At 42.8% G+C, this 26,824-nt stretch overlaps 1 protein-coding gene across 4 annotated transcripts in view; it reads right to left on the reverse strand.

The window, feature by feature from the left end:
• NR3C2 (nuclear receptor subfamily 3 group C member 2) overlaps positions 1-26,824 on the reverse strand; it is a 209,074-nt gene continuing 182,250 nt past the window's right edge. For all 4 annotated transcript variants that reach the window (XM_061354196.1, XM_061354195.1, XM_061354194.1 and 1 more), the window contains 3 exons: positions 18,123-18,253; positions 13,773-13,930; positions 1-3,717 (listed from right to left, as the gene is read on the reverse strand). In XM_061354196.1, coding sequence (XP_061210180.1) covers positions 3,562-3,717; positions 13,773-13,930; positions 18,123-18,253 — 445 coding nt within the window. In that variant the 3' untranslated portion in view covers positions 1-3,561. The remainder of the gene's footprint in view (positions 3,718-13,772; positions 13,931-18,122; positions 18,254-26,824) is intronic.

Here is a 26,824-nt window from a genome sequence, read left to right on the forward strand (position 1 = left end):
TAAAGACCAAACAATATTTTCTATTTATTTAAAAAGCTTTAAACATACAGAAGCAAATCCCTAATTATAAATGCATCATTATGCATAGATTTTACTGTTTACACCATACTGCTGGCTGCTTTTCTTTTTCATCCAGGAATCTATTTAAACTCCAAGAATTCTTAAACATTCCTCTGAGCTTCCTGGCCTCAGAACTGCTGTCTATCATCTTATCAAGTCATTGACCTCCAGCTGAAAACATTGCTCTAAAAAAAGAAAGAGTCAAATCTTTAATAAACAATTAAAAGTGCATTAACTGTAGAATTGTTTAATTTCATAAATGTTTAAACAAGTCAGTGAAAAACACCACCCTGTGAATTAGCTTTTTGCATTACTGATTGTAAAGTATCTTTTTAATAAGATTCCGCTATTGCAAACTGTAGTCTCTTCTAGTTTACTCTGCGCAACCGTCGAGTCGCACGCCGTGTAGTATTCCTGAAATACCCACTGCAGAACATTTAACACTATTTTACATTTTTAACTGTGTATACAATGCACTTGCTCCATATCCCTGTTCCTTCTTCACACCAAAATAATTCAGCTCGATGAACAGAAGCCCACTCCTAAAAGGTCTTTTAGGTTATGTCTTGTATTTTGCAGGAGACGAATGCCTATTTCACTCTAAACAAATGCAACAGAAGGGAACTTCCCCTGGTAGCTAAAAACTAGGGTTGTTGGTTTCTTTATTTCTTTGCTGTACACAGGTTTAGATAAAAAAAGTGATGGCTATTCTGCTTAAGTGTCCTTGCTAAGAGAATACTGCCTCTTACAACATCTATATCCAATTGTATCTATTACTTCAATGATCTCTTGCAAAAAATAATAATCAATGAATGGTTTCATAAACAACAGGTGATTAAAGTAAAGGATTTATTATAATCTGCTTACAGTTGTTTGCAAAGACAGACATAACGTTTTTGCATAAAGATATAAATTGCTTTTTAAAACTAATTTAGTGTGTTTAATTATATGAAGTTTCTGTGAATTATGAATTGTACCAAACCAAGATTAAAAGTAATAAGGTACAAAAATAGGAGCAAACAGACAACAATTTGGACTGGGACAGGCATTTAACAGTGAAGTGTAGAATATGGCTTTGCTAGTTTAATCAAGCAAAGTTACTCTGAGACAGAAAAGGAGGCAGTAACTTTGTTAATATAAAAAGCTGCTGCAGACTGTATTCACCCAGAACCTGGCTTTGAAATTTCCTATTTTAGACTTTAAAAAAAAAAGATAAATGAAAAGATGGATGTAGGACTGTGTCTTTACTGTAAACAACTAGTCTGCATGCTGTGTATCTCACATTGGAAGTTTGGCTTTCATATTGCTGTGCAGGTCAGTATTGAAAGATCTGCCTATGAATTAGACTTCCAAAATGCAAATAATATATGTATGCATATATTTATATATAAAAAAGTCTCTCTGAATACAGTCTTTACAGATTCCCCATTGCATAAGGCAGGTGTCATTTAAAAAGACAAGTAGCACTGACTGGCTTCAGTGCACTAATGCGCACCTCAGAATTTGGACTTGGAAAGGGTGTAGAATTCTGCATTCAACCACCTTTTGAAAGAAATGCTACATTCTGACCAGCCAGAGGACAAACTAGTGCTCCAACATACCAGTGGCACCCAGAGAGAACACTACAGGACTCTGAAAAACTATTCTAGTTAAACATGAGCATATGGTAGCAACAGTTGAGCCTCAGAAAAGTTCACCTGTCCTCTATTCTACTCCAAAAGTTTGTATTTGCTTATAAACTGTGAAACAATGAAAATCACCTCAAAAAGTTGGTTTTTTTTTCTTTGCAGTCTTACTCTAGAGAAAACATTTTTGAGACAAAATCAGACTGAGTTGAACTTGTAGTGTGAACATTTGTCTTCTCAGATGTATTCTGATTATTACAAAAACACTTACAAAACTACACGCGCTTTTAGTTTATCACTAAAAATTCCACTCAGCTTGCCTGCCCTTAGCAGCACCTTACCACCCCTCTCACCAGGACAAATCTGTTCCGTATACTTACTGTAATGATCTGCATGTTCCCTTCATCATAATCAGAAATTGCTCTCCCCCATCTGAAATAATAATCTGACCTTTTAAGATGCTTTATGTATCCAGTATTCAAAGGAAAACCAAACAATCTGGGAAGCCTTAATAAAAAAAGAGAAATCATTCAACATCTTATTCACCCCTGTTCCCCTGAGAGAGAAAGGGAACTGAGGGCAAGAACTCACTATATCATTAAGCTGGCAAAAGCTTTGGAGAGACTGTAATTTGTCTTGTTAAATGAAACCTTGGTAAAATGGCAAACACAACAGAGTGTAGTTTCCTACAGAAATATGAAGCAGGAGTTTGAAGATGTGCTTGAGTCACATACGCTTGCAAGCGAGACGAAAGGGAGAAAAATATAGAGGGGAAATAGAAAGGCTTAAATACAACTCAAAAGGTTAAGTGTGGTTATTTACAACAGATACTGTAGGATGGTAAATTAGATATGATGCTAAAAAAGGCACAGCTTTCCCTTTCTTAAATACACTGTAAACGGTTCATTATGCATGCAGAACATTTCACTTTACAAAAAAATTACCTTGTTTGTTTAGACAAAGATAGTACTTAAATAGTCTCCAGCAAAATAGAGTTCTTTCAAAAATACTTTCCCATTCATCCTATTAACCATTAAAGAGTTTTTTTGTCTCATTTACAAAAGTTCCTTACACCTTATTTCAGGTCCTTCACAATTTATACATACAGCAATGTACAGTACAGCAAAAGACTGCAAAAAATTATTTGTAAAGCCAGCACAATAGATACTATAAATTGATACCAGGGCATTTGTTTTCGCATCTCATCCTTTGTAATTAAATAGTAAATGGACACTTAACACAGTGTATAGCATCTATGATGGGATAACATGAGATAACAAATGCCACAGGTGGGGATAACAGTATTCCACACCAAATGTTCTGTTTTAACTTTACACATTAGGGTTTGTGTGTGTATATATGTGTGTGTGTATATATATATAGGTTTTTTGTCTTTTTTTCTTTTTTTCTTTTTTTTTAACAAGAAAAGAATATTAATGCCCCATATTGACTTTACGTTTTATGTGCAAACCAAGGGTAAGCTTTAAAAAGTTCTCATTAGTTCTTGAACCCTTTTAAAACAAGCAAACAATACCAGAAACTACATGGCATATTTAAAACTCCATCTGTTAAAATATCAAAATCAAAGAGTTACTGACTAGATATGGCTTTTCATCCAGAGGAACAGGAACATTTTCTAAGTGTTTTAGGGTTATGGGGTAATTTCCAAGCATCTAGGTCTTGCCAAATCCAAACATCTAGGTCTTGCCAAATCTTGCTTTCCATTCCCCAAACCCTTTGTATGATTTTAGACTATTCAGAGACTGCTGAACAAGTGTAAATAGCATGTTTAAAATATGGTTTCTTGGGTCCTTCATGGGTGTGGAATAACACAGGGAAACTTAAGGCAAAGTTCTTCCATTTAAGACATTTTCTATCACTTCCTGTGAAAGTACAGGGGCTTGGCATTCCCAGATTCCACCTTTGGTAGCTGGTCACTGATGATTTCCACCAGCATGGCTGGAAACTCTACTTTCAGTGCCTGAGACTCTCGGAAAGTGTAGAAGCAGAATTCCAATAAGTCACTAACGAGCTGAAAAACACAGAGAGGAACACTTCTTAGGAAAAACACAGACAATTTGGCATGCTTATTGATAATGAACTATTACTGAGAAATGGCAGTCCATTTGCAGGGGTTAAAAAGCAAACAAGAGAACTCAAACCCCAAAGTGTTACTTAAGTCATTAGAAATCAACTAACTAGGAAAACCCAAGATACCACAGATTTCATTTTTCAGTGTAACTGCACTTCTCGTTTCACTAACAGGCAACTGGCCACCGTAGAGACTATTGGTACTCAACGTCTATGAAAATGAAGTCTTCTGCCCAGAGGGAAAAGAGCAGCCATGAACTATTGTATCTCTGATTCTCAGCTGGATATACACATGCAATCAATCAGATTATCTGCTTAACTTCAGTGCACTCTCCAGGGGTTGCAACCTACAACTGCCAGAGCAGCTCATGGTTTTAGCTCAACAACAGGCTTCTGTGTCACGCTGTAGCATTTCAGGTTTTAGAGCATCAAAGGCTTTATGAAACTGTTGATCTGGTAAGGCATTTCTCTATAAAGGCATTTTTTTCAAATACACCCCCCTCCCCCAGCTTTTTCCTGCTTATTACTCATTAAAATACAGAATAGTTAAAGGAAGTATCTCTTCTTGAAAAAAAAAACAACAACCAAACCCCAAATTCTCCATTTCCACAGTGGTGCCTAACAGCAGTTTTGCTTTCTCTCAGTGCATTAAGTATGATCCTGAGCATTTTAAAGCCAAAAAATTCTATTTAGCTTCTCAATGACTTGAGCAGGAAGCTTTGTTCTGCACCACCGCAAGCACTGTCCACTGCACCATGGCTCTCCTTTGGCTTCCTCTGGGTGGCAGAGGTGGTCATGGTGAAACTGTATCTCAGTTCTCCCAAATGGCAACTGACAGCCATTTTCTTATCCTAACACATGTGGTCCCCAGCTGTGACAGGGATGCAAGCTGAAGGACAAAATGGTATCCAGGTACCAGGAGCTTTTTGCTATGTGGGGAAAAATACCATGTGTCTTCTAATCACCAATAAATTTAGTCTGACTTGTTCTACCTTTTCTCGAGTTGTGGTGTTCTCATTTGTCATTACAGAACTTCAGTGTAGTCTACATGTTACGGGAAACTTAATCACAGTACAAGAATGAACACTGATTTTTGCTTTTGAGCATTTTATTTGTTTTTGTCTCTTGTGCTATTTTCTCCACACAAAATTGCAAACTACAGCTTATCTTTGCTATAGAACAACGTGCCATTAGAGTGAGAGAACTGTGAAGACAAGAAGACCTCTTCCAGCATCACTGCTTGGGGGTAATAAGTAAGTGGATCATGATAAACAGATGTTCCATCCCTGGCAGTGTTCAAGCCTAGACTGGACTGGGCTTTGAGCAACCTGGTCCAGTGGAAGGTGTCTCTGCCCCTGGCAGGGGGGTTAGAACTGTATGATCTTTAAGGTCCCTTCTCACCCAAGCCATTCCATGATTCTATGAAAAATGATAAAAATGTGGCAAAGGAAGCTGGAGGCTTGACCTACATGCATGTAGGCTTTTGCTGGGTTAGTTTTACATACAGTACCTTGATACAATCAAGGAGTACTTGTTCATGACCTTTAGTAGCAAAAGAATGTTATTTCAAAAATAGTTTTTGTCGCTCTGATCTAAATAAATGCTCTAAAGCCTCACAGTATGCTGGACCCTTTGCAATTTTTAAGAAAGGCACAACAGAAGAGGCAAGTCAGCTTCTGAAGCACGCATGAATGAAGTGTGTCTGGGTTTCCATTAGTGTATGAATTTCCATTGCAGTTCACCAGATTACTGCACTGTACAACTGAACTAAAACTACAGCCTGTGCTATTTAAGCATTCAAACATTTGGTGCCTTATGCCCTTGCAAAGGACTTTTAAACCACTTCTGCTTTTGTAGTTTATCAAACACAAGGTTCTTGTTTCAGTTCTTAATGTGTGGAGTTGCACTCTGTAGTAAAGCAGTTAGTTAAATAAAAAGTGGACATCTGGAAGGCAGAATAGGAAATAGAGGCAGCAACAGACTACCACCCTGTAGCACCATATCTTACTACTTATTTTTCAGGACTTTCACAGCTGTTCTTGCAAACATACAAGCAATTTATGAACAAGACAGGGAAGTGCTGAGATCTCTCACACACTACTCTCTGCTGCTGAGTACTACGTGAGCCTGTTTGCTGTTGCTTAGTTCATTCACAACCTGGCATGTCATGGAGCAATACTAGGTAAACAGATGCACGCTAAATAGCATAGCCATGATTTGGTTTACAAGTGGGGAAAAAATGCTGATGTTCCAAGGTTCACTTTACCCATCAGGAGGAAGTTGTATGCCAAAAATATTCCAAACATAACACACAAGCAACCAAACACAAAGCAACCAAAGAGAAGGAAACTGTCGCTTGGTAAAATCACCACTAACCTCCTTCCTGCTTGCATCATCAAATACCAGCACGTAAGCAATCCGAGCCTCGCTCCCCAGCACAGCCTTGACAGTGACCTGGTGAACGTACTACTTTTCCTCAACTTGAACACAAGCTGTTTTGCATCACTGAATGTGAGTGAGGGGCTTGGGATCACCTCTGTCAGCTCACCAACCAGCCTCACTGTGCTGCCTGCTCACCTTCTCTTCTAGTCAAGCTCACTCCTGCCTCATCACACTTACGTTGAAGCCACTGAGTGCAGCCAGATAGGTATCGCAGAAAAGCCCACGTGGGAACTATTCATTCTGCCACCTTAGAAAGCTTTTATTAGCATAAAGTGCATATGTGTGCCTGGTGAGTATGGGGACAAAAGGGGAAACGAAAAATACCAACACTGCTGAAGGGAGCATAATCTACTCTCTATACAGTAAAGGCGTTAGCAGTCCAGTGGGGAAAATGCAGGATGTGGTTCATAGATACTATCATAACATAGCACACTCTGAGTCTCACCACTGAGGAGAAAGGTTAAGTTTACACAACCATTTAAAAGAAAATACCAAGAGCCCCCCCCAGCATGTAATACTTGGGTTTAGGGCCTTAAGGATAATATACGTTGTATACCTATTTAGTCTGCTAAAACTTTTGTGCCTCTTCCTTAAGCAAAGTTATCAACTTTAACGTATTTGGCAATAATCAGCCACATCAAGAAAACAGAATTATCAGGAAGCACACCCCCTGTGTCACACGAACAAGGGACTGCAGTCGGGATCTTTTTAACTGCAACCTTAAAAGTTGTGTGCCTTTTGGGGCTGGGGAGGAACTTCTAGCACTGACTGAAACCAAAGAGGAATCACAGACCAACTCAGAGGTACTAAAATGTAAACAACATGATAAGGTCAGCTAGAGAAGGCTACAACACTGCGATCTGAGCCACGAGCGGGGCTCTCCTCTGCGAGCGAGTCCTCGTGCATTTTCAACAGTACCACTCCTGACCACATTCTACCGACTGCTTTTACCCTCTGCTTCTGGTAGCTCATACTGGACCTGCTGACACCTTCTCCAGTATGGCAGTGTGAGAGGCAGCTCTAATGGGGCAGCATGAAGGAGAGCACCACTGTTTTCACAAGCAGTGCAACAGTGACTAAAAACGTATTTACTTTTACCATCTCCAATTATTTTGGCTGCTGAAGCTCTCTTCTGAAGAGCTACAGCTTGGCAGAGCGCAGACAGTGCAGTTGAGGCCACAACTGGAATAATTCCCATTTCCTCAGGATGCAACCAGGCCATCGTTCTTACCGCTTTAGAAGGTAGTTGTTCAATTCCCTTTGGAGCTGGATATAAACCATGGCTCAGTACCTCTGACAGCATTGCAAGCTTCCCTCTGCATGCAGGACAACCAGGCCAGTATGAGCGGGGTTGCAGGATTGCAGATACACAGGTCAGAATTATCACATCTGTGTTACCCAGACTGCTGTAAGACATGACAGCTCTTCTGATGGCAAGTGGATCAGCTGTTAGCTATAACCCTTCGCCACTTCAGCCATTAATTATGAAGCTTTCTCTCATCACTACCCTACAGTGTGCTGCGCTTAAACATTTCCAAGGCTACAGCAGGCTTAGTAATTCTGAGATTTTTACTTAATCAATCTTTGCATTTGTATGCTGTATTAAGCACCTCTGAGAAATAGAAGCATTAATCAAACATCATTTTCTGTTATTAGGGTGGGGTTTCCATAAAATGGGCTTTTTTTCACCCATGCAGTTCTCCATAATTAAAAAAATGAATCCTTTAATGAAGTCCCTGAAGTTAATGCAGTTACAATGACCTTCAAGCACTTGAAGAATTTTACAGCAAAAATAATGTCTTTTGAGCTTGGCACTCTCACCATGCCTTTGCATTTCCAGTAAGAACTGTCTGATCTGCAGGGGTGCACAGTTCTGTGTACTCAGTTTTCTGACTTCAGACTCTTTCCCAGCCTCAGAGTGTGGTATGAAAGCCCACAGCCACTTCTCAATCTTCAGGAGCATCTTTGCAATTAAGCCTACTGATACAGCAACGGAGACAGCAGTAGAGTAACAACACAGTGCTGAGTAATTCCTTCCTATTACTAGCTACAGCTATTACTGTCAGGAACCTCTTGTGTTCTTATATGAAAGTGACACTGGAAACTTTCTCTGTCCCTTTCAGGAATGGGTCTCTGCCTGTTTCCTATGCAGTACAGTGCAGATGTGCGTTGGGTGGAGGCAACCCTGCAGCTCTACATGATGCAACTGCACAGCCTTGGTGACTACCTGCACCAAGCCAGGCTCCCTGAAAGGACAGGCTGCTGAGCAGCAGTGTTCTGACTCTTGCTTTCAAAACCTGCCCATTTCAAACTGCGCAGGGGTCAGCCTGCTGCCCTGCTAAGGTAAAGAACAACAGCAAAGGCCAGCCAGCCTCCTTTCCCCCAGGCAGGAAAGAGCCCTGGGTGAGTGTGGAACTACTGCAACTTCCTGCTTTTCCCCATTCACACAGTGGATACAAAGCTCATGCTTCACAACTGGTAACGCTAAGGAAAACCACTGCCAGCCAGGTTTGATTAGTCCATTGCCACTATATTCCCTTTTGCTCTCAGTCCTGTGAAAATCCCATAATATGAATTAATTACTCTCAGGGCTCAGGAAGTAAATTACCTTCCCCTGGGATGGCTCACAGGCTGATTCTCAGGGGTACAGATGTCCTTTGGTGCCACTGTGGCTAATTTGTAGCTTCTTAAGAAGTCTTGAACTCTAATCCAAAGAGCAAAACCTCCCACAAACCCAGGGAAAACAAAGTAAGAGCAAGGGATGAAGCCTCTGGTTACACCTATGCAATGTATTTGTCTCTTGCTAGCAAGGAGTAGAAGGTGGAAAAATGCATCTGGATTAGGCATGAACAGTGTTTGACCAGAACAAATGTGGAACCTAGTTCTGCCTGGACAGGTGCAGTTACTGATTTAGGAACTGCACTCATTTCTCTTCATCGACATGTGCACACAGAAACTACAGCACCTGACACCCAGCCATGACATGGAGAAACCTGAGATGATCTCATTTTGTATGCTTGGAGTATGCATGCAAACCCACGGCATCACACACCATGAAGCATCCTCAGCCCTTGGCCAGGGTGAATTTTGGGCCAAGTCTCCCTTGCTCTTCTGTCAACAATAGCGGGGGTTTCTGCCCTCCTTCAGTAAAAACCTATTAAAGTAAAGGAGAGGAGACCCAACCATCACATACTGAGCAAAGACGACCCTCAGAGAAGCCCCTGTCTACGTTAGGGAGCTGGGAATCAATTCTCACTTGACAGACATGTATTAGCTGCTGCAACACACACCCATGCACACTCATGGCTGCTGCTTTTGCGGGGGCCGCACCAGAAGCAGGGGCTGGATCTAGCCTGAGTATACAGGGAAAATGCCTCCTCTGAGAGTTCAGCCACTAAACAAGGCTCCAAACAGCTCTTCAGCCATGGGACACAGCTTTGGCAGATCAGTAGCAGGAGTAAGTGCGCCCAAAGGTGTTGGCAACAGCTGAGAGGCTCATCTGCAGCTCTGTATTTGTGGGGTCAAGCACCTGCAGAGGCACATGTGCATCCACCACAGCATGCCCTGCAAACCTGCCCCTCGAGGATCTGTGCCCTGCTTCCCACTGTCAGCTTTTTCAGTGAGTATAATCCTGGCGCTCTCAGCCTATGGAAAGATCTACCTCAGCTATAAAGTATTCCCTTCAGGAACCATAAAAAATTAATTATTCAGCAGCATGAGCCTTAAAGAATTTATTTGTGTTTGGCAGAAAATATCAACAAGCAATGACAGTGCAGTGCTCTGCCTTGCCAAGACAAGGGGAAGGTTCATATTAGGGTTTAATGTCATGGCATCGAAACAAAAGCCCTCTTCACTGAAAGTCTGTTTAGTATCAGCCAGATTGAAACCAAACTCAGCTTTTGTTCTGCAAACTGCCTAACCATACACTACACTCTCTATATGAAACAAGGATTGCCATGCAAGATACAACCCTTCCTGCCAAAGCCAACAGGAGATGTTGAGGAGGATCCAAATGAAGTTTTTGATACCATGTGTAGTACATCTGTTTCTAATGTTCCTGAATGCCATTTGTCTGCTCACATAACACAGTTCACCTACATCCAAGTGCTGCATATGCATCTCTCCCTGAAATGCCCATGGCCATTTGTGAGCCCAAGGCCCAAAACTTTTATATCCTGAATAGGGAGGCCAGTTGTCCTTGCTACACTATAGTTCTCAACAGGTAACAAAACCCCCAGCCACAATGATAGAAATACAATCCTTACAAGAAGGAAATAGAAAGAATTTTTTGGGTTGGAAGTGACCCTAAATCTCATCCGGTTCCAACTCCCTGCCATAGTTAGGGACACCTACCACGAGACCAGGTTGCTCCAAGCCCCATCCAACCTGGCCTTGAACACTACCAGGGATAGGGCAGCCGCAGCTTCTCTGGGCACCCTGTGCCAGTGTCTCACCGCCCTCATAGCGATGATTACTTTTTCCTTTATCTAATCTAAATATACCGATTATGTTGCTGCCCTCAGCACTCCTGGAAGATACCCACACTGGGGTTCATCCACAGAAGCAATGCACAGCAGCAAGTAAATGGCAACAACCTTTTCCTCCTCTCATCTCCTGCTGCATGAGAGGAAGGGCGCACTGTGTAACCAGACTGATGCTGTCAGCCAGCGCCTGCTGTATCAGCAACAACAGCTTCCACACAGCATCATGCAAATAAAGAGCATTTTGGTGCATGGCAGCAGTGACGCAAACTACCCATCAGCCTGCAGGCATGGTCCTCCAGCCAAGGAAACTGTGGTTATCTTGTCTGCTCAGGACGGGTTCCATCTCGTACTTCTCGGTTGCGCTTTTCCTACTTCGGGGCTTTATGGATCATTAAAGTTGCTGATTCTTTCAAATGCTGAAGTGCCTACCTGGCCTTCTTGAAAATTTGTTTTCCTCACCTCGGCACTTTTCTACCTGCACATATGTTCACTGTGTGGATGAATGATTTAGTACACTGAGCAGCGCAAAAACATTGTGTTTGGGGTCTTCTTCCTCGTACCAGCCAAGTGATTTGGTACTGCATCAAATACTGTAAAATTCGATATTCCCATGCACTTTACTTCACACAGTCTTCAGAAAAGACTACTTAAAAATGAGGCTGGTGACAGCAAGTGTGAAGGTGCAAAGGAGCAGTGTTTTTTTCACTGTTTATCGCTACGCTCAGGTAAAGCAAACTCCGTGAATGACAGGATACTGCTTTGCGCTGATGGAAAAGCTGGAGGCAGGAGGAGAGCTTAATAAGCATGAATTCTGCACAGGTCCCTTCAGGCTTGCACTGCAAATGCCAACACTGTGGCATGTAATCATGGGGCCTCAGCTCCAGTTAGACCACTCCGCACCAACTATATCCTGATCTTCTGAAACTGTAACAGAGTTAAGTTAAAAATGCATAGGTGGCACCTGCAAAAGTGCTCCTCCTAAACTAAGGGGCTGAGCAGAACATTTGCATATACATTGATCAAACAGAGAAATTCTGTGCTAACAGGCAGTGGGGGGTGAAGAGAAATTCTTGCTCCTCATTAAGAGCATCACCACTCTCAATTTATTCTGATGGATTGAAAAAAAAACCAATGAAAAGCAAAAAAAAATCAGTTGTAAAGAGGAAGAATAAACAAGTGCCTTTGTTGAGCAAGTCTCCAACACCACCCCTGAAAGGAAGCACTGTTGTCGGACAAGCGGCCTTTTTAACAGAGAATGCTGACAAGGGGACTTTCTTTAAAACGTCCTTTGTAAGAAAGCACTCTCTTAAAATAAAATACAAAAATAGCTTAATTAAAAATTAAATAAAATGCAAGAGCAGTCTGCTTCCTCCAGTCAGCCCAGCTCCCAGTGCTTAATGTTGTGCTTTAGAAAACGCCTGCAGGACACGGTAGCATTCTCAGTAAGCGCGAGCCTGTCATCCAGTCACCTTAACCACACATACACACCCATTTAAATAATCACCCATAGACACTGCCTATTCTGAGGAGGATTAGACATCTCCAGAAACGCAGGGGTTTGTTATGCTGCCCTGGGGTTCAGATGTGAATATCTTGCAAATGATTTTATCACCCATCCCCTTTCTTTCCACTAAAACACTACAACTTCCTTTGCTGGCAGGGAGCGAGTGAAACCCGAGCTCTGAAGAATGAGCTATTACTGCAGTACTAATAATACTCTCCCTGCCTCCCACTAAGATTTGCAATGTTTTAATGAACAACAGAACAATATTTGAAAAATAATTCCATATGTACATTCTGTAAACAGACCTCAGGCTCTTATACAGATCTGACCTGAAGTGCACTGTACTGTACTGTCTCCACACAAATGAAATTTGAGTACAAAGAAGTACATTTATATGCAGGCTCTGAAAGCAAGTGCAGTAGGTTCTCCATGCAGCAAAGTTACTCCCCTGCCCACCCAGGGTGGAGTAGGCCACTTTTCTCCTTTGCTGCACTTTACCATCGGATCCTTCCTCTCTTGCACCCCAACAAGACTAAAGATCACTTGCCCCGTGAAGCTCCCATCACTCACTGCATGGTGGTGCCGCTTCAGAGAGGATGGGCACTAGCCCCACTACTGGCCCAGGCAGTGAGGAGACCACTTCTGGGTCACTGGCTTCCTCTATAGGTGCTCCAGGCTCCATTATAGACAGCATGGACATATACCCCCACTGCTGCTCAAAGCACCTGGAGAGGTAAATCTCTGCACTTAATCGCTGGCTAGAACCAGGCTGCTCACAGCTCAACATTAAAGATACACCTTCTGAAGCCACGAGCAGGTCCCATGCACCACACACCTACCACAACCCTTCAGAGCCACCCTGGACTGAGGCAACAACAGCCTGGCTGTTCTGGGACTAAACTTTCAGTTTCCCCACGTCATTCATAGCATCTCCCACCTGACGCATATAAAACAAACCCCCTGCACTGGAAGGCGCCAGGGCGGTATAAAGTAACCTAACAACACAGTGACTCCCATGCTTGAAAAGCTCAAATAAAGCTTCAAATACCCAAGATGGCTCCAAGGTCTTAACACAGCTTTAAAGTCATCATTATTAAACCCCAACCATAAAAGATCACCAAATTAACTCAACATTTAACTGCACATCAGGCATGTTAGATTAAGTGACACTAATCCAGCACTTTCCATTGAGGAGCAGCTCGTTGGGTACTCTGTGTGCTGCACTTACACCACATCTAACTTTGAACAACATCCAACATCCCTTCTCCCACTGAAGAACCTCTGACCCCACTAATAGCTATACTGACCTTAAGTGGATCACTGGAGGAACACACTACCTAGGAGACATAGGAGAAGGCAGTAGGACCCAGCCCTAAATGACTTACATTTTCTTATTTTACTTGGCAGTTGTCCTTAAATTCATCTAACAACTTGTCCCAGATGTTCCTTTAAAAAGAATTTAAATGTTTGTTTTCCTCCCTCTTAACACAATTAAAGACTACTGGTTTACCTTAATGGAGTGATTTTTGCTTAACTTTTCTGTGCTCCCTGAGGAGTTATACTTACATCATGCATGGAGTCAAGAAGTTTAGTCAGTTGGTAGAATCTCTGCCAGCTTTGCCCAGAGTTACTTGGACATTTAGTTACCATCTTCTTTAGTTCTTTAATGTAATTTGCCCTCATTTCTTCAAACGCAGCTTGGCTTTTGAGACCATCCTTGGGAACTGTCATTGAAAAGACAGTCTTATATTAATATTAACTGTATTGCTTATTCTTTTGATGCGCATACTTAAAAAGTTACACTAGTTAATGGATGAAAGAATAAAACCTGTAAGCAAAGTCCACAATTTTACAGACATTGGTTAGGAATCAACAACATAATACAGATTTTCAAGCAGTTCAAGCATCCTCTCCAGATCTGTGATTGCAGAAGCTGTGGCAGAAGACAAGACGGCATCTTGGACACATGCTAAGCTCATGCTGAAACTGTTTTTAATACAACCCAACCACAAAAAAAAAAAAACCACCCCAAAACCAAAAACCAGATGGATCAAGAATATTTTCTTAGAAGTTGCAGACGTGATTTAACGTTCTTGAATGATTCCCCACACTTGGCAGAGGAGGGGAAGGTACAGATTTACAGCTGTTATGTGCAAAAATGCCAGACCAAGTGAAACATTTTTATGCCATCAAGTAACATTTCCTTGAATGTTAGTAAACATCGGCATAACACCTAGAACAGACAGAGCCATTATTCTGCATTAAACAGAAGACTATTTTCCAAACATCCCAAGAGAGTGCTTGACCATACCATAGAGTAGCAAGCATTTCTAGTGTCCTATTAAAGTTCCCATCTGCCAGAGGGATCATTTCCCAAATGGGCTAATGGTAAGTAGAGTCTTCCAATACGTTTTACTGTGACTGATACCATCAAGGCTAACTACAAAAGCAAATACACTGTTTATTGACAGACTGCAGGTTCTGCCCCAAACAGGAATGGCTTACAGGATCAGATCTCTAGGAAAACCCCAAAGAGGTTATTAATAACAATAAACAAAGCATTCTGGTGTTCTAGTACTGCTTAACTATCAAATATTTTTCTACTCTGTCTCTTAATGCTAGGCTAGAGAAGGAAAATAAAATGCTAAACTGTACAGGAGGAGCTTATTTTCTAAGCAAGCCAGAAAGCTATGTCAGAGTAAGCTAAATGGGAAGTCTTTTTACTAAAAAAGGAAAAAAAAAGGTCATCTTCCAACTTGGCTTACCCTGACTTAACATCTTGACAGAAATTGTCTTGTTCATCCACTCCATTCTGTTTGAAATTCTGTACTGCCTTCTATCCCACTGCAATCACATCATAAGCAAGTAACCACTGCCCAAATAGCTGCAGAGAAGATGCTTTAAGAAAAAACACCAGTAGTACCTTCCATCACCAGTTACTACAAGAGCAGTTTGGCAATGGAAAACAAGGAGGAGCTCTACCACCACATAAGCTGCAAGGTCTTGTGACCATCAAGTGCTGGAAGAGGGCACAAGGAGGAATCTTTAGACAAAGCCTAGGAGGTAACACACCAACCTGCCTATAAGTATCGTATATTATATACATGTAACATCTAACTTTTAAATTCTAGATGCCAAATCTCTGAGTCGGTCAGCTGACGGAAGAAACTGAAACAGATGCACAAATTCATTTTAAGCTGAATAAAGAGAGACAGCAATCAAGATGAGTTAAAGCCATCAGAGCCTACTGGGGCCCTTACACAAAATGTACTGTAACGTACCTTTAATATTCACAGGCCTGTATTCCTACATATCGTCTTAAGAATGTTAGAGGCACTCTTTCATTGTCTACTACGATGCATTTTATGCTCTGTCTGAAAATTATTATGCCATCACTCTGGCCAGATTATTAAGAAAGAAAGACCACAAATAAAGAGAACTCAAGCAAAACATGAAATTCTGGAGGTTTGCCCAGTGTTTCTGATTTTACTTATTAAATGCAGCAATGCTTCTGGCAAGCTCCCAAAATCTATGGTCTGTGGAAAGCAAGAAAACAATTGAGTTGTAATGTGTGGTTTCTTCCACATGTAAATGGAGTGAAACTTCCTTGATGTGGTCATCATGAAAGTTGCAGAATAACTTGTACTCTGCTCATCACACGATGCAATAAAAAAACCTTAAACAAAAACAAACCTGGTGTTTTCTGTCACTAGGTTGCATCAAGGTGTAAGCATCCAAAACCAGGTTTGCTGCCCTTCACGTGACGTTGTCTGGGTTTTATGGCTGTCTTCATCTCCATTTCCCACTCCTCTCTCTAACAAAAATACCCTGGTTCTCCCAAAATAAACTATTTTAGTAGGATTTCTAGTGACTACTGTGCATGTTTCAAAGGGACCCAGCTAGCTGAAGTTAATTGGCCAGGCTGATCTCACCTAACAAGTTCTTGCAATAACTCAAGTCATTAGTCAACACTACCAGTGCAGAATACCAAATACCTTGCTAAAGGAAATTTTGCTGTGTTTTCAGAACGCCTTTAGGCTCTTTTTCTAAAGATTCTCTCCCTTTAGGGCTGATTAAAAAGTAGCAAAGCCAGATCCCAATCCAGATACTCTCTCAAGAACATTCTTGGAGCTGGACCTTCCCCAAGCATAACCATGTTTAGCACTGCTAGTTCCTTCTGTAAAGACCTCAAGTGAGAACCTTCAAAAAGCCTGTTTGCCTCAAAGGGCTACCCCAGAGCATATCAGCTCCCCCCAGTCTCAGCTTCACCAGCACCCCATCTCCTCCAGCCCTTGATGGAGTGGGACTTGGGGGTCAGACCTCACAGGCCTGGACACAAAGTGATCCTCAATGGACAGCGTATCACCCCATCCCAGGGAGCTAGAACAGCTTCAATGGGAAGAAGGGAGAGGAGACAGCCGAGCCCAAGAAACTTACAGCCCCAGGGGGTTTCTGTGAGTGAATCCAAATCCCCTCCAGCCAGATGGGAACTGCAGCTTCACGTCCTCTTTCAAAGGCAAGTTCTTTAACCACAGAGCTACCACCTGGGTGGGACGGGTGACGTCTGAATGAAAGGCACCACAGAAAGGGAAAAAAGACCCATCCCACTGCCTTGCCTTTAGGGGTTGCCACTTGGATTTGCTGGATGCTGCAAATCCCTTCGTAGGCACCTAACTTTGCCTACAGCAAACACACCCACACCATGGCTGGGGCTCAGGAGGCTCCTGGGTGTCTAAATCTGCTGCTGCATCAGCCCACTCTGGTGTCCTTTAGCAGTTTCAGCAGGAAGCACCTCCCTATGCTGCACAACTAATGCCTACCGCTTGCCATTTGCTCCTTCCTCCTCCCAGCTTGCTGAGGCAGGAGATGGGATGATGGGCAAGAAAGGGTGCACTAAGCTCTGCTCACCACCAAATGGAGAGACGCTCTGTGCAGCACGAGCCTGTGTAGCCCCTGGCCCTGGCAGCCTTGGGCAAGCATCTTGCTGCCGGCAGCTCGCAAGTGAAAGCTGGAATAAGCAGAGTAGCCCCTTTGATCTTCCATTCCTCCTCTCCCCATGCCAGCCTCCTTCTGCCGGGGGAATTCTTGCCTGGTGAGTTCACCGCAGCGACATCATGAACACCCGCCAGTGGAGCTGATGTGTTATCTCATCGTGATGTCAGCGAGTGGATCCCACAAACAGGAGCATGATTATACAGAAGCAAGTTTGATTACAGGTAATTGGATTTTTCATTAAGACTGATGGAAAAGTAATGTACAAACTGCCTGTGTATTCATACAGTTGTACTGGGATGGGAGCTTTTCAATATTTTCACTAAGATCAAGAGATCTGCTAATTACTACACAGTGCTGAAACAAACACCAAGATGCAATTTGGCATCTTAAAACTCAAAGTATGACACTCCAGAGAAACATAAAGTGTGCGCTGTTATCTATTAAACTTTCAGTGCCCTGCAACAGGGTTTACCATTCTCAATTCACTCGGCATTGAAAAATCACCCATTCTACAGTGCAGACAATGTACATCTTTTGATCTTGAAGGTGACACTAAGTCACCCAAACCAGTGGCTTTGAGTGTCGAGTGGGGATTCTTCCCCAGTTCCCATATCTATTGCACTTTCTCAGCATGCCTGGCTGACTCAAGCACTTGCTGTGCAGAAGAAAGAGGGGGGCGAAGGCCCTTGCCTGGCCACTCCTGTCCTTCCAATGCACGACATTCGAACTGGAAGGACACTTCCTGTGCTAACACAGATTAGAGTGAGACCTGCAGATAAACCCAAGACGTAAAACCAGGCTTATTCCTGTGGCCCTGATGGAAACAGCGTGGCTCTTTTGTTACACTAGTTAAAATCACTGCACCACTTTGTGAATTGGATTATTTTCAAGTATTCCCATGTAACCACGAATCTAACTTACCTGTGCTCAACAGCAGCAAAACTTTCATTATAGTGTACTCCTCAAAGCTAAGCTGCAAGCGAACAAACTGCAGACTGATCTGGTGCATCCCCTGGCACAGCTCAAACATCGCAGACTGGCGCATCCGTTCCCTGCAAAGAGAAAGAAGCAAAATCCAGAGGATAAATACAGGAAAACAGAATGTGCGCAGGGCAGCCCACACGTGAGGAACCATGAGACTTGGAAACCAAGCACTGATCGTGCAGAGGTCAGTAAGACACAACCACAGCTGCAAAGTTCAGGCTCGGTAAGGGAGCTGGGGACTACAGACATGGAGCTGGAGTTCTGCCAGCCCCAGAGGGCTGCCTGGTCCCTGTGCAACCAGCCTGGCAGAAGAACACACTGCCTGTGAGCTTTGGGGGACTTGGGCATCACCTTGCTCAGTTCTTACACCATCCACAGCGGATGGCTGTGTTCACTTTGCCACCTGGCAGACCACAGGCAGCATTAACATCCATCCTCCTACAAGGACCAGAAACAAAACTGATGATGTTAATGAAGTGACAAAAATGTTTTAAAATGGGTTTGAATTGTCAGCGTTGAGCTCTGCCCTGGCTGATGGACATGAGCCTGCTGAAAGGGTTAGAAATGGTGCAACAGGGGAATCTACCCCCCACTGCATGCATGTTTTAAATTATATATATTCTCCATCAGTTGATGTACAGGTAGAAATGGCTTTTGGAAGTGCCTGGTGCAGAGATGGGCTGGGGGAAAGGATGGCTAAGGAGAACTGAGAGCCTCACACCTGCAGCCCTCACCCCTCAGGGCAATCATCCCTGACCCCAGCCCATCAGCCCCCAAGGCTGCCTGCAGCCCTAGGCAACAGAAAAACTCATGGCAAGGAGTCCCGCTGCCACCATGCACGGCTGGGTTCACAAGCCAGCAGGGCCCTGGGATCAGAGAGCTCCACCGTGCCAGCAGACATCCTGACTCTCTCACCCTGAATAACACAGAAACGCAACTGGCAGGTCTGGAGAACAAGGAAGTGGTTTAAGAAACATAAACCAGAATGCATGAGTTTGTGCTACTGCCTTTATGTCTACTGAGGAGTCTGAAGTTAAGAAACAACTGGGATGACCACTGCCTCAGCCAGCACTTGTGCATCCTTCCCAAGTAACTTCCATTTCAAAATCTCAGGTTACTATTTTTCCTGGAAAAAGCTACAAGTGTAGCTCCAGGGATGAAGGTGTAGGAACAAGGAGAAATCACTTTCCTGTCACTGAAGTTCATGTTAATATACTGCACTGGACCTCCTATGGGGAATTCCTCATCAAATTGTTGCAACGGTCTCTTATTCAAAACCTCAAATATTCAAAAATTCTGTACGTTGGTCTGTTTGGTTTTTTTCCAAAATAATAACATAAAATAATCTGGAATATATAAAGGAGTATATAAGATGACAGTCTCATTCATTAATACGTATTTTTGATGCTTAAAGCATAAAATAATGAAGATACATGACTTGTACCCAGTTCACTCTTTCTTTTGCTTTATATACTTGGGACACATTTAGCTTCAAACTCTCTTCTCTGAGGCAGCCCCAGGCTAAGCCACACTGCACAAGTTTCAGGAAGAATTAGGTAGGATTTTGCTACGCTTCTAAAGCCACTATCCCAAAACACAGCAGCTACAGCAAAGAGTCAGCAAGAGCTGCCTGTCTCACTTTGAAACTACAGTATGTATGTGGGTATTTAGACATGGCGCTATAATTGTCCAGTGACCACTGCTTCTTTTCTTCATTATAATTGCTCAACAACAATTGTCTATATTTCTTCAAACATTTTTTCACGTAAGTGGGGAATTGGATGAAGTTCAGCTAATTATTTTAACCAAGCAACTGCCTTTTCAAATATACAAATTGGCTGGTGAAAGAGAAGAATCATACTGTGTGCAAACAAAGACTGACATAATCTTCCTGGTGTTCTATTTCACTACTGCCAGAGCAGATTTTATTTCCCTCCTTAATACTAATAAAGCAGACTCCCCATTGTTATATGGCTCTGCACTTTTCCCCGCTCCACCCTCTTCTTGAGACTAAGAACTTCCAGCTTCTCTCTTTTTTCTTTTTTAATTTAATAGTAGTAGTAATGCCATGTGACGTGTATTTATTTTTATTATGCACCATGGACTGCAGGGAAGAAAAGGCGTAGAAGAAAATAGTCTCTGAATGCTTTGGATGGTGACTGAAATACCACTTGGCCCTCTGTTTGTGAAGAGCAGCCTCTGCTGCTGGATGCACCCAGGCACCAGCACACAAGTCCAGTCATGCTCTGCAGAGGACTTACAGATGTCACGTGCACACTCAATACTGATCACTTTGAAAGAGAGACCCTGAGTAACTGGGATTGGGTGAAACAAAAGGATTTGCAGAATTAAAAGACATCAGATGCACATGAACAGGCGTTTCACAGAAATCATAGAACGGTTTGAGTTGGAAGAGATCTTAAAGACCACCCAGTTCCAACTCCCTTCCATGGGCAGGGGCACAAACAATTGAGTGTGCCAGGGGTGGGGACTCCTTCACATTTGGCCACTGAATGACTGCCTACCCTCCTCTGGGGACATCAGCCTAAGCCAGCCTGAGGTCCTCCTGATGGGTTGTTAACTGCCCAGAGACAGAATAGCTGCAGGTACCTCTGAGCTGACCTAGAGACAGCTGGAGAAAAAGACCCCAAAAGACCCCAGAGAGTGATCTCCCTTCCCACTGCTCTTGCTTCCCTCACTCTTCCCAAAAGTACCAAAATCAGGTCTGGGATACTGATAATGGTGGTTCCTAACTGGCCTCTCCCAGCAGGCTCACAGGGATATGTATCTACTGAAGTTGAAAAACAGATGATTAATAAGTGGTATTTGTATAAAAAAAACAACCCCAAAATAACAACCCCACAGCATTTTAAGGTATCTCTCAGACTTATAAATACTGTCAGGATTCAAACTAAGAACAGTCCATTATATCCATTATTTCTTTTGCAGGCCAAAGTTAGTTTCTCCAACCTCAGAATGTAAGTAGTCACCACCATCCCTGCCTGTGTTTGATGACCACAGACATGAGAAGCGTCAGATCTTTCATGCGATACCACAAGCCACACAGCAAAGAAACAACACTTTCTGAGGTTCTGTCTAAGGTTTCTTACATTTTCACTAAACAATGTGGCAAAATACCCTCTGCAAGAGTGAACCTGAAAGCATCCTGACTCAAAACCTTTAACATTACATTGCACTTCTTGTGACATTTTACTGTTTCTCTCTTACGGGATTTTTTATTTGTTTTGCTTTTATACAATTGTCCAAATGGAAGAATTTTAGTATGTTTTTGTCCGTCTTAAACAGTCTTTAATCTACTTACAAATACTGATCTCCAGTCTACCCTCAAGGAAAACCTGATGGCATTGCTTAGAGTGACATAAAATTATACATGGAACTAGTTACTAAGTAGTTTAGTTAACACCCAGCAAACCTGTAATTTGAAATCCGTTTCCCTTCTGAAAAATCAATTCAGCTGATTTATTACTTATTTACAAAGTATTCCTATATTTGTTAATTCACAACTCTGCTTAATGTCAAATAAACATATTGTGGGAATTTACAGTATTCAACTTTGCATTTGATTTGTAATTGACACAGTATAAAATAAGAGGGTACAGAGCTGTTGGAAAATTCAGATGCTGATATTGCAGATAGCCCAATACCGTGACAGTAACAACAAAATAAAAGCTCACATTCTAGAAGACATAGAGACCATAGAAGTCAGGGCATGTCAACATAACGTGAGGAAAGACAGTTATTTCTTCCTTACCAAATGCCTCATCTAAGAATAAATACCATGAAGTCATCACAAATGCCTTCACCACCACGGGGAAAAATTAGAACAAACTTCTGCATTGCCTTCATCCCTGCTCTGTGTGTGTGTGTATTCTGAAAGAGTATGTGAAATACAAGAAAAGGGCAAAACACAAACAACCAAAACCAGTTCTACCTTGACACAGCATATAAACTTCTCAACATGGAAAATGTGAGGATCTGGAATGTAAGGGCCTATATTTTTATGGGGCCATTTAAGAAGGTAAGTACATTTAAGCAATAAAAGGCATGGAGCCAAAGCTCTGAATCCACTGTGTGGATACACATTCAAAAGTGGTGTCATTAGCTCAGTTTAGCTTAATCCTCCATCACAATAATATGCTTTAAACTTTACACCTTAGGTTAATCCATCTTAAGTTCCCTGAGTGTCTCCTTACAGGCTTAATTTAATGCCCAGCTCGCATTCTGCCTGACCTTTCCTGCAGCCCTGCCGAGAGGCAGAGTGGCCACAACCAGCCCATTCCCCCCAGCTTCTGCTCTGCCCCATTTCCACATGCTCCTGGCACAGCCTTTTGGGCCATGGATACCTTGTGTTAAGTGGTCACCGAGCTGCTCACCATTTCCTCACTGGAACTCCTTTCACCTCTGAGGAAGGCAATGTGGATACCTGGCAAAGCCCTTGAAGCCAACTCAACTGCCTCCATGGGAAGAGGGTTTCTCCTGCTGCTGGATTTTCTCTCAATGAACCACAGCAAGCGTATTGCTAGTTGAGAGACTCCCTGGTACATTCTGAGTTTGTCTTTTCTTGCTTCCCATTTGATCTGGGATCTCCCCCTAACTTCATGCAATCTCTATGTCCTCGCCTCGCTCATCTCTGACATCCTTATTCCCAAACTGATGCTAGATTGCCTATCTTCCTTCCATGGACCAGCTCTGTGGCATGAGCCCAACACCTTACCCTGTTTCATCCTCAAGACCTACTCATGGAGAGTTGAACATGTGGATGTGAAAGTGGCAAACAAGCTCAGCTCCTCCTCTTCTCCAGCTTCATGGAAGTAGCTACCCTTTCACACAGGGGCAAGCAACAAGAGAAACAGCTTGAGCACCCAGCTGAAACAGGACTGATGTCCCAGATCACCAAGGGATAAGTCACCCAGCTACAACAGATGTAGGGTTTGAGAAGTCACACTGGCTTAGTTTAAAGCAGCTGTTTAAGACAAGGCATCCTAAATACCAGACCAGTCACATATCTCATTAACACCCTTATGTCACATCCACAGAAACCAAACAGCCACATCTGAAATTGTGAAACTACAGGCACGCTGCACAGAAACAATTTGTTATGAGTAAGTAACTTATAATTTATGAAGTCATCATAAAGTCTAGTATCACAAATCTCCTTGTTGAGAATGGAAACTGCAACTCAGCTGACCGCAACCAAAATGAGGAACCCATGAAGGAACAAATATTCACTCCAGGGGAAACTCAGCCCCAAACTAAACCTGATACCATGTTCTATTTACTTTCTCATGGATGCCATTCAAAGACACAGCACAAGGTGCATTCCTAAACTATACAGGGAAGTGAACAAAGGGCAAGCTGTGAAGGGCGTTTTGAAGTTTCATCAGTACATGTGGCTTGCTAATCCCAAGAAAAACCGGGCAAAGGCATCTCCTTTCACAGCACCTCAGAGGAACAAATGTGTAGATGACTTAGTCCCTTGGCCTCTGCAGGTCAGAAGAGACTTCGGAAAAGGCCAATCAACACCCATAGCAAAAGTCTGCTGTCAAAGATGTTCTGTGTTTCCTCTACATTCTTCTCCTCATAAGAACTGCTTCCAATTTCATAATCAAAAGCCTTTCCCTTTGCTAGACTAAAACCCATACCCATTTGAAGCCTGCCCATCATTTAACATGATTTCAGGGAAAGCACATTACACTGTAACAAACCCAAAACAAACAAACCAGCCAACACAAACCAACAAGAAAACCTGCCAAAGGCCTGAAGGTCAAAACCTGTTTGGAAGCCTCAAATAGCAAGGTATGCTTTCCACAGTGCCAGAAGGGATCAGCCTGAACTTGGCAGAGAGAAGACTGAAAAATCACCAGCCACTTCTAGGGCATGGCAGGCAAGCTGTGGATAAAGAGGAGGGGAAAGACTGGGGACACGGAATCACAGAATCCCTTGTTCAGCTGTTCAAGCCATCTCATCAGTAAAACCTCAGTCGTGAGTTATGTTACCTGTCTAAGAGGGGCTCACTTGTCTGGAAAACGTTTTGAGGTTCCTGGGGAAAGAAAGAAGCAAACATATTGTTGTAACAATTTACTCTTTCTTGTGGGAGCATTCTACTTCAACAGCTCCACCATAAAGAATGGTGGGAACAGAACAACACTGCCTAGCACAAAACTGAACCTGTTTTTCCATGCAAAGTGGCAATCACTGCACTGCTTTGTGTGTGGTGGTACTGGGAAACACTGTGCATCACTCTGCTCAGTGGACTGTACCCAGACACCTGTTTCCCATCTTGCAGACATTATAGACTCAACCAAAGTCAGCAGTACTGGAGCAGCATCATTAAGTTATTGCACTGATCAAAATCCAAGCCAAAATACATGCAGAATTCAGGAAAAATTCAATTATGACCTTTTATTCAGCACTTATTTCTTATTCAGCACTTTCTAATCTTTGCTTACTCTGCAAGACACGGCAGAAGGAGACACAAACATGCTCACTTCAAAACACAGCCTTCAACTCTTAAGGCTTTAGAGACATCTCCTTCCAGGAAGGAAAAAAGATACCTGTTACCTTGCATCAGTGGCAAATGTGGTCAGTCAATCTTGTTGAAGTTAATGACACTTTTGTCATCAATTTCTATTGAGAGCAATTTGGGTCATGCCCATTTTTCCTTTAAGTTGTCAGTAAGCCAGCAGAAATAAATACCTCATCTTCAGAACCACCAAGCTCCTCTTCGTCCTACTGGTAAGGCAATACATGAATTCTCCATCCCTTACTGCTTAGAGAGAGCAACTGTTACCCTGCAGTTGGTTACACTGCCATATGTAAACACAGGCTGGGAATTAGGTGGTTTATCCAGGAAACTGTTAGCCTAAAGGTAGCACGGTCTCAGATAACCACCCTGTTCCCTATACAAGCTATGATGGATCTCAGCCAGGTTACAGTATCACAGCCCCTGGCTGCCTCCTCTGTCATAGTGCTGGAAAACACTGTCCTAGTACCAGGTCCAGAGAAAAAAACCCAACCCAACCCAACCCCAAAGTGCCACTGCCTCAGCCCCCAGCACAGTCTGGGTTTTCAGCATACTTCTACATTCCCAGGCCATTCTGGCTGACACTGCAGAACTGCCTGATGCAGCTATTGCCTGCATACATGCTCACTCATAGAGAGGCAAGCAGATGGCAGCAGTCATGTCTTAAAGCTGCAAGACCTGCCACCAAAGGTACCCTTCAGCTCCTCCTGCTGCCCACAAATCCCTCTGCCCTGTCCTACCTGACTTGAGCCACTACTGACAGTCAGCATTTCTTCTGCCTACAAGCTGGGAATCAAACCATGTGCCCTGTTAACTTACCACAGCAGCAAGGCCTTGGTACTGCTTCCTACCTTGAAAATAAGGAGGTATTACAGTGACATCCTCCTGCATCAGCAAAACTGGCTCAAGGGTCCTGGAGATGCTGTTCCTGCAAGCAGTCTGACATGCAACAGGAGAAAGCTGCTCCCTGCAAGGAAGTGCTGTATGCAAAGGATTTCCTGCTCTATAAGCTGCTAAAGGAGGAATACTTCAGTCACCATCTCCCCCCACCATCCCTGCCACAAGAGCAGGTAAACCCACTGTTAGCAGAGTAAAACATTTAACCCCACAAGCTTCTTTCCAGGTGACTGGGATGCTGCAGACGATGCACAACTGGGAATACTGGCACTACAGCTATGACCTTGGCGGAAGGTGGTGCCAAACCTAGCACAAAACAGGGATTAGACTGAAGACCACTAGTGCTGAACACTGATAATCGGAAAAGGAAGGTCATTTTGCATTAAAACATATCCAAAGACACAGCTGGTATTCTGTGGGCTTTTAGCCACTCAGGCATGCAAACATGGCAGTTGTAGTCAATTCTCAAAACCAGTCTTCTCACAAGAAAGTCCTCTTGGTGTTTCTAGAGAATTTAATCCTAGGAAACTGGCACTAAAAAATTCAGAGCTGCTTTAAAGTTTCAGCTAAGCATCCTCCAGTTATATGCCTATCAACAAAGGAACTGGCAACAGCTCGTGGATAATGACTGCCAAAGGAGAGTTTCAGCTCCCAATCAGTAACAGAGAACTTGTGCTGAAATGCAACTTAATAATCAACCAGTTATGTAACCCTAAAATCCCAAGCACATCGATAGCAAAAAATCCCAAGTATCTGCTGGAATTAACAGTTAATTATGCAGTTAGCAGAATGCTGATACCAAATACTCTCTTTTGGTTTGCATTTGCATTTCAAAGGAGAAAAATCACAGTTTAAATGAGAAAATACATAATTACGCCTTTACCAAAATGCTTTTTCAACACTATATTCAATAATAACTGATGATAACGTACACATAACAATAACTAGTCTTTTAAAGTTCATCAGAGAAAGGTATCACCAGCCAGAAAAGGTGCCCATTAGGTATCGTTTCATACATCCATTATGCCAGGGCTCATTGTCACTTGCAGTGGTTCATCAGCAAAATTACTGCTATATTCTACATGCGGCAGCAATTCTTCTCTCATGCCAACGATGCCTCAGAAATCAAGACTTTGCTCATTCTGTCATGCAAAATCTGGCATTTTCTGGAAGCCAGCTGAGGCATGCCTTCCTCTCA

This window comes from Neopsephotus bourkii, unplaced genomic scaffold, assembly GCF_033783945.1.
Source record: "Neopsephotus bourkii isolate Nb327-2 ecotype Australia unplaced genomic scaffold, CSIRO-AGI_Nbou_v1 NB_718, whole genome shotgun sequence".
In the NCBI taxonomy this organism is placed as follows: domain Eukaryota; kingdom Metazoa; phylum Chordata; class Aves; order Psittaciformes; family Psittacidae; genus Neopsephotus; species Neopsephotus bourkii.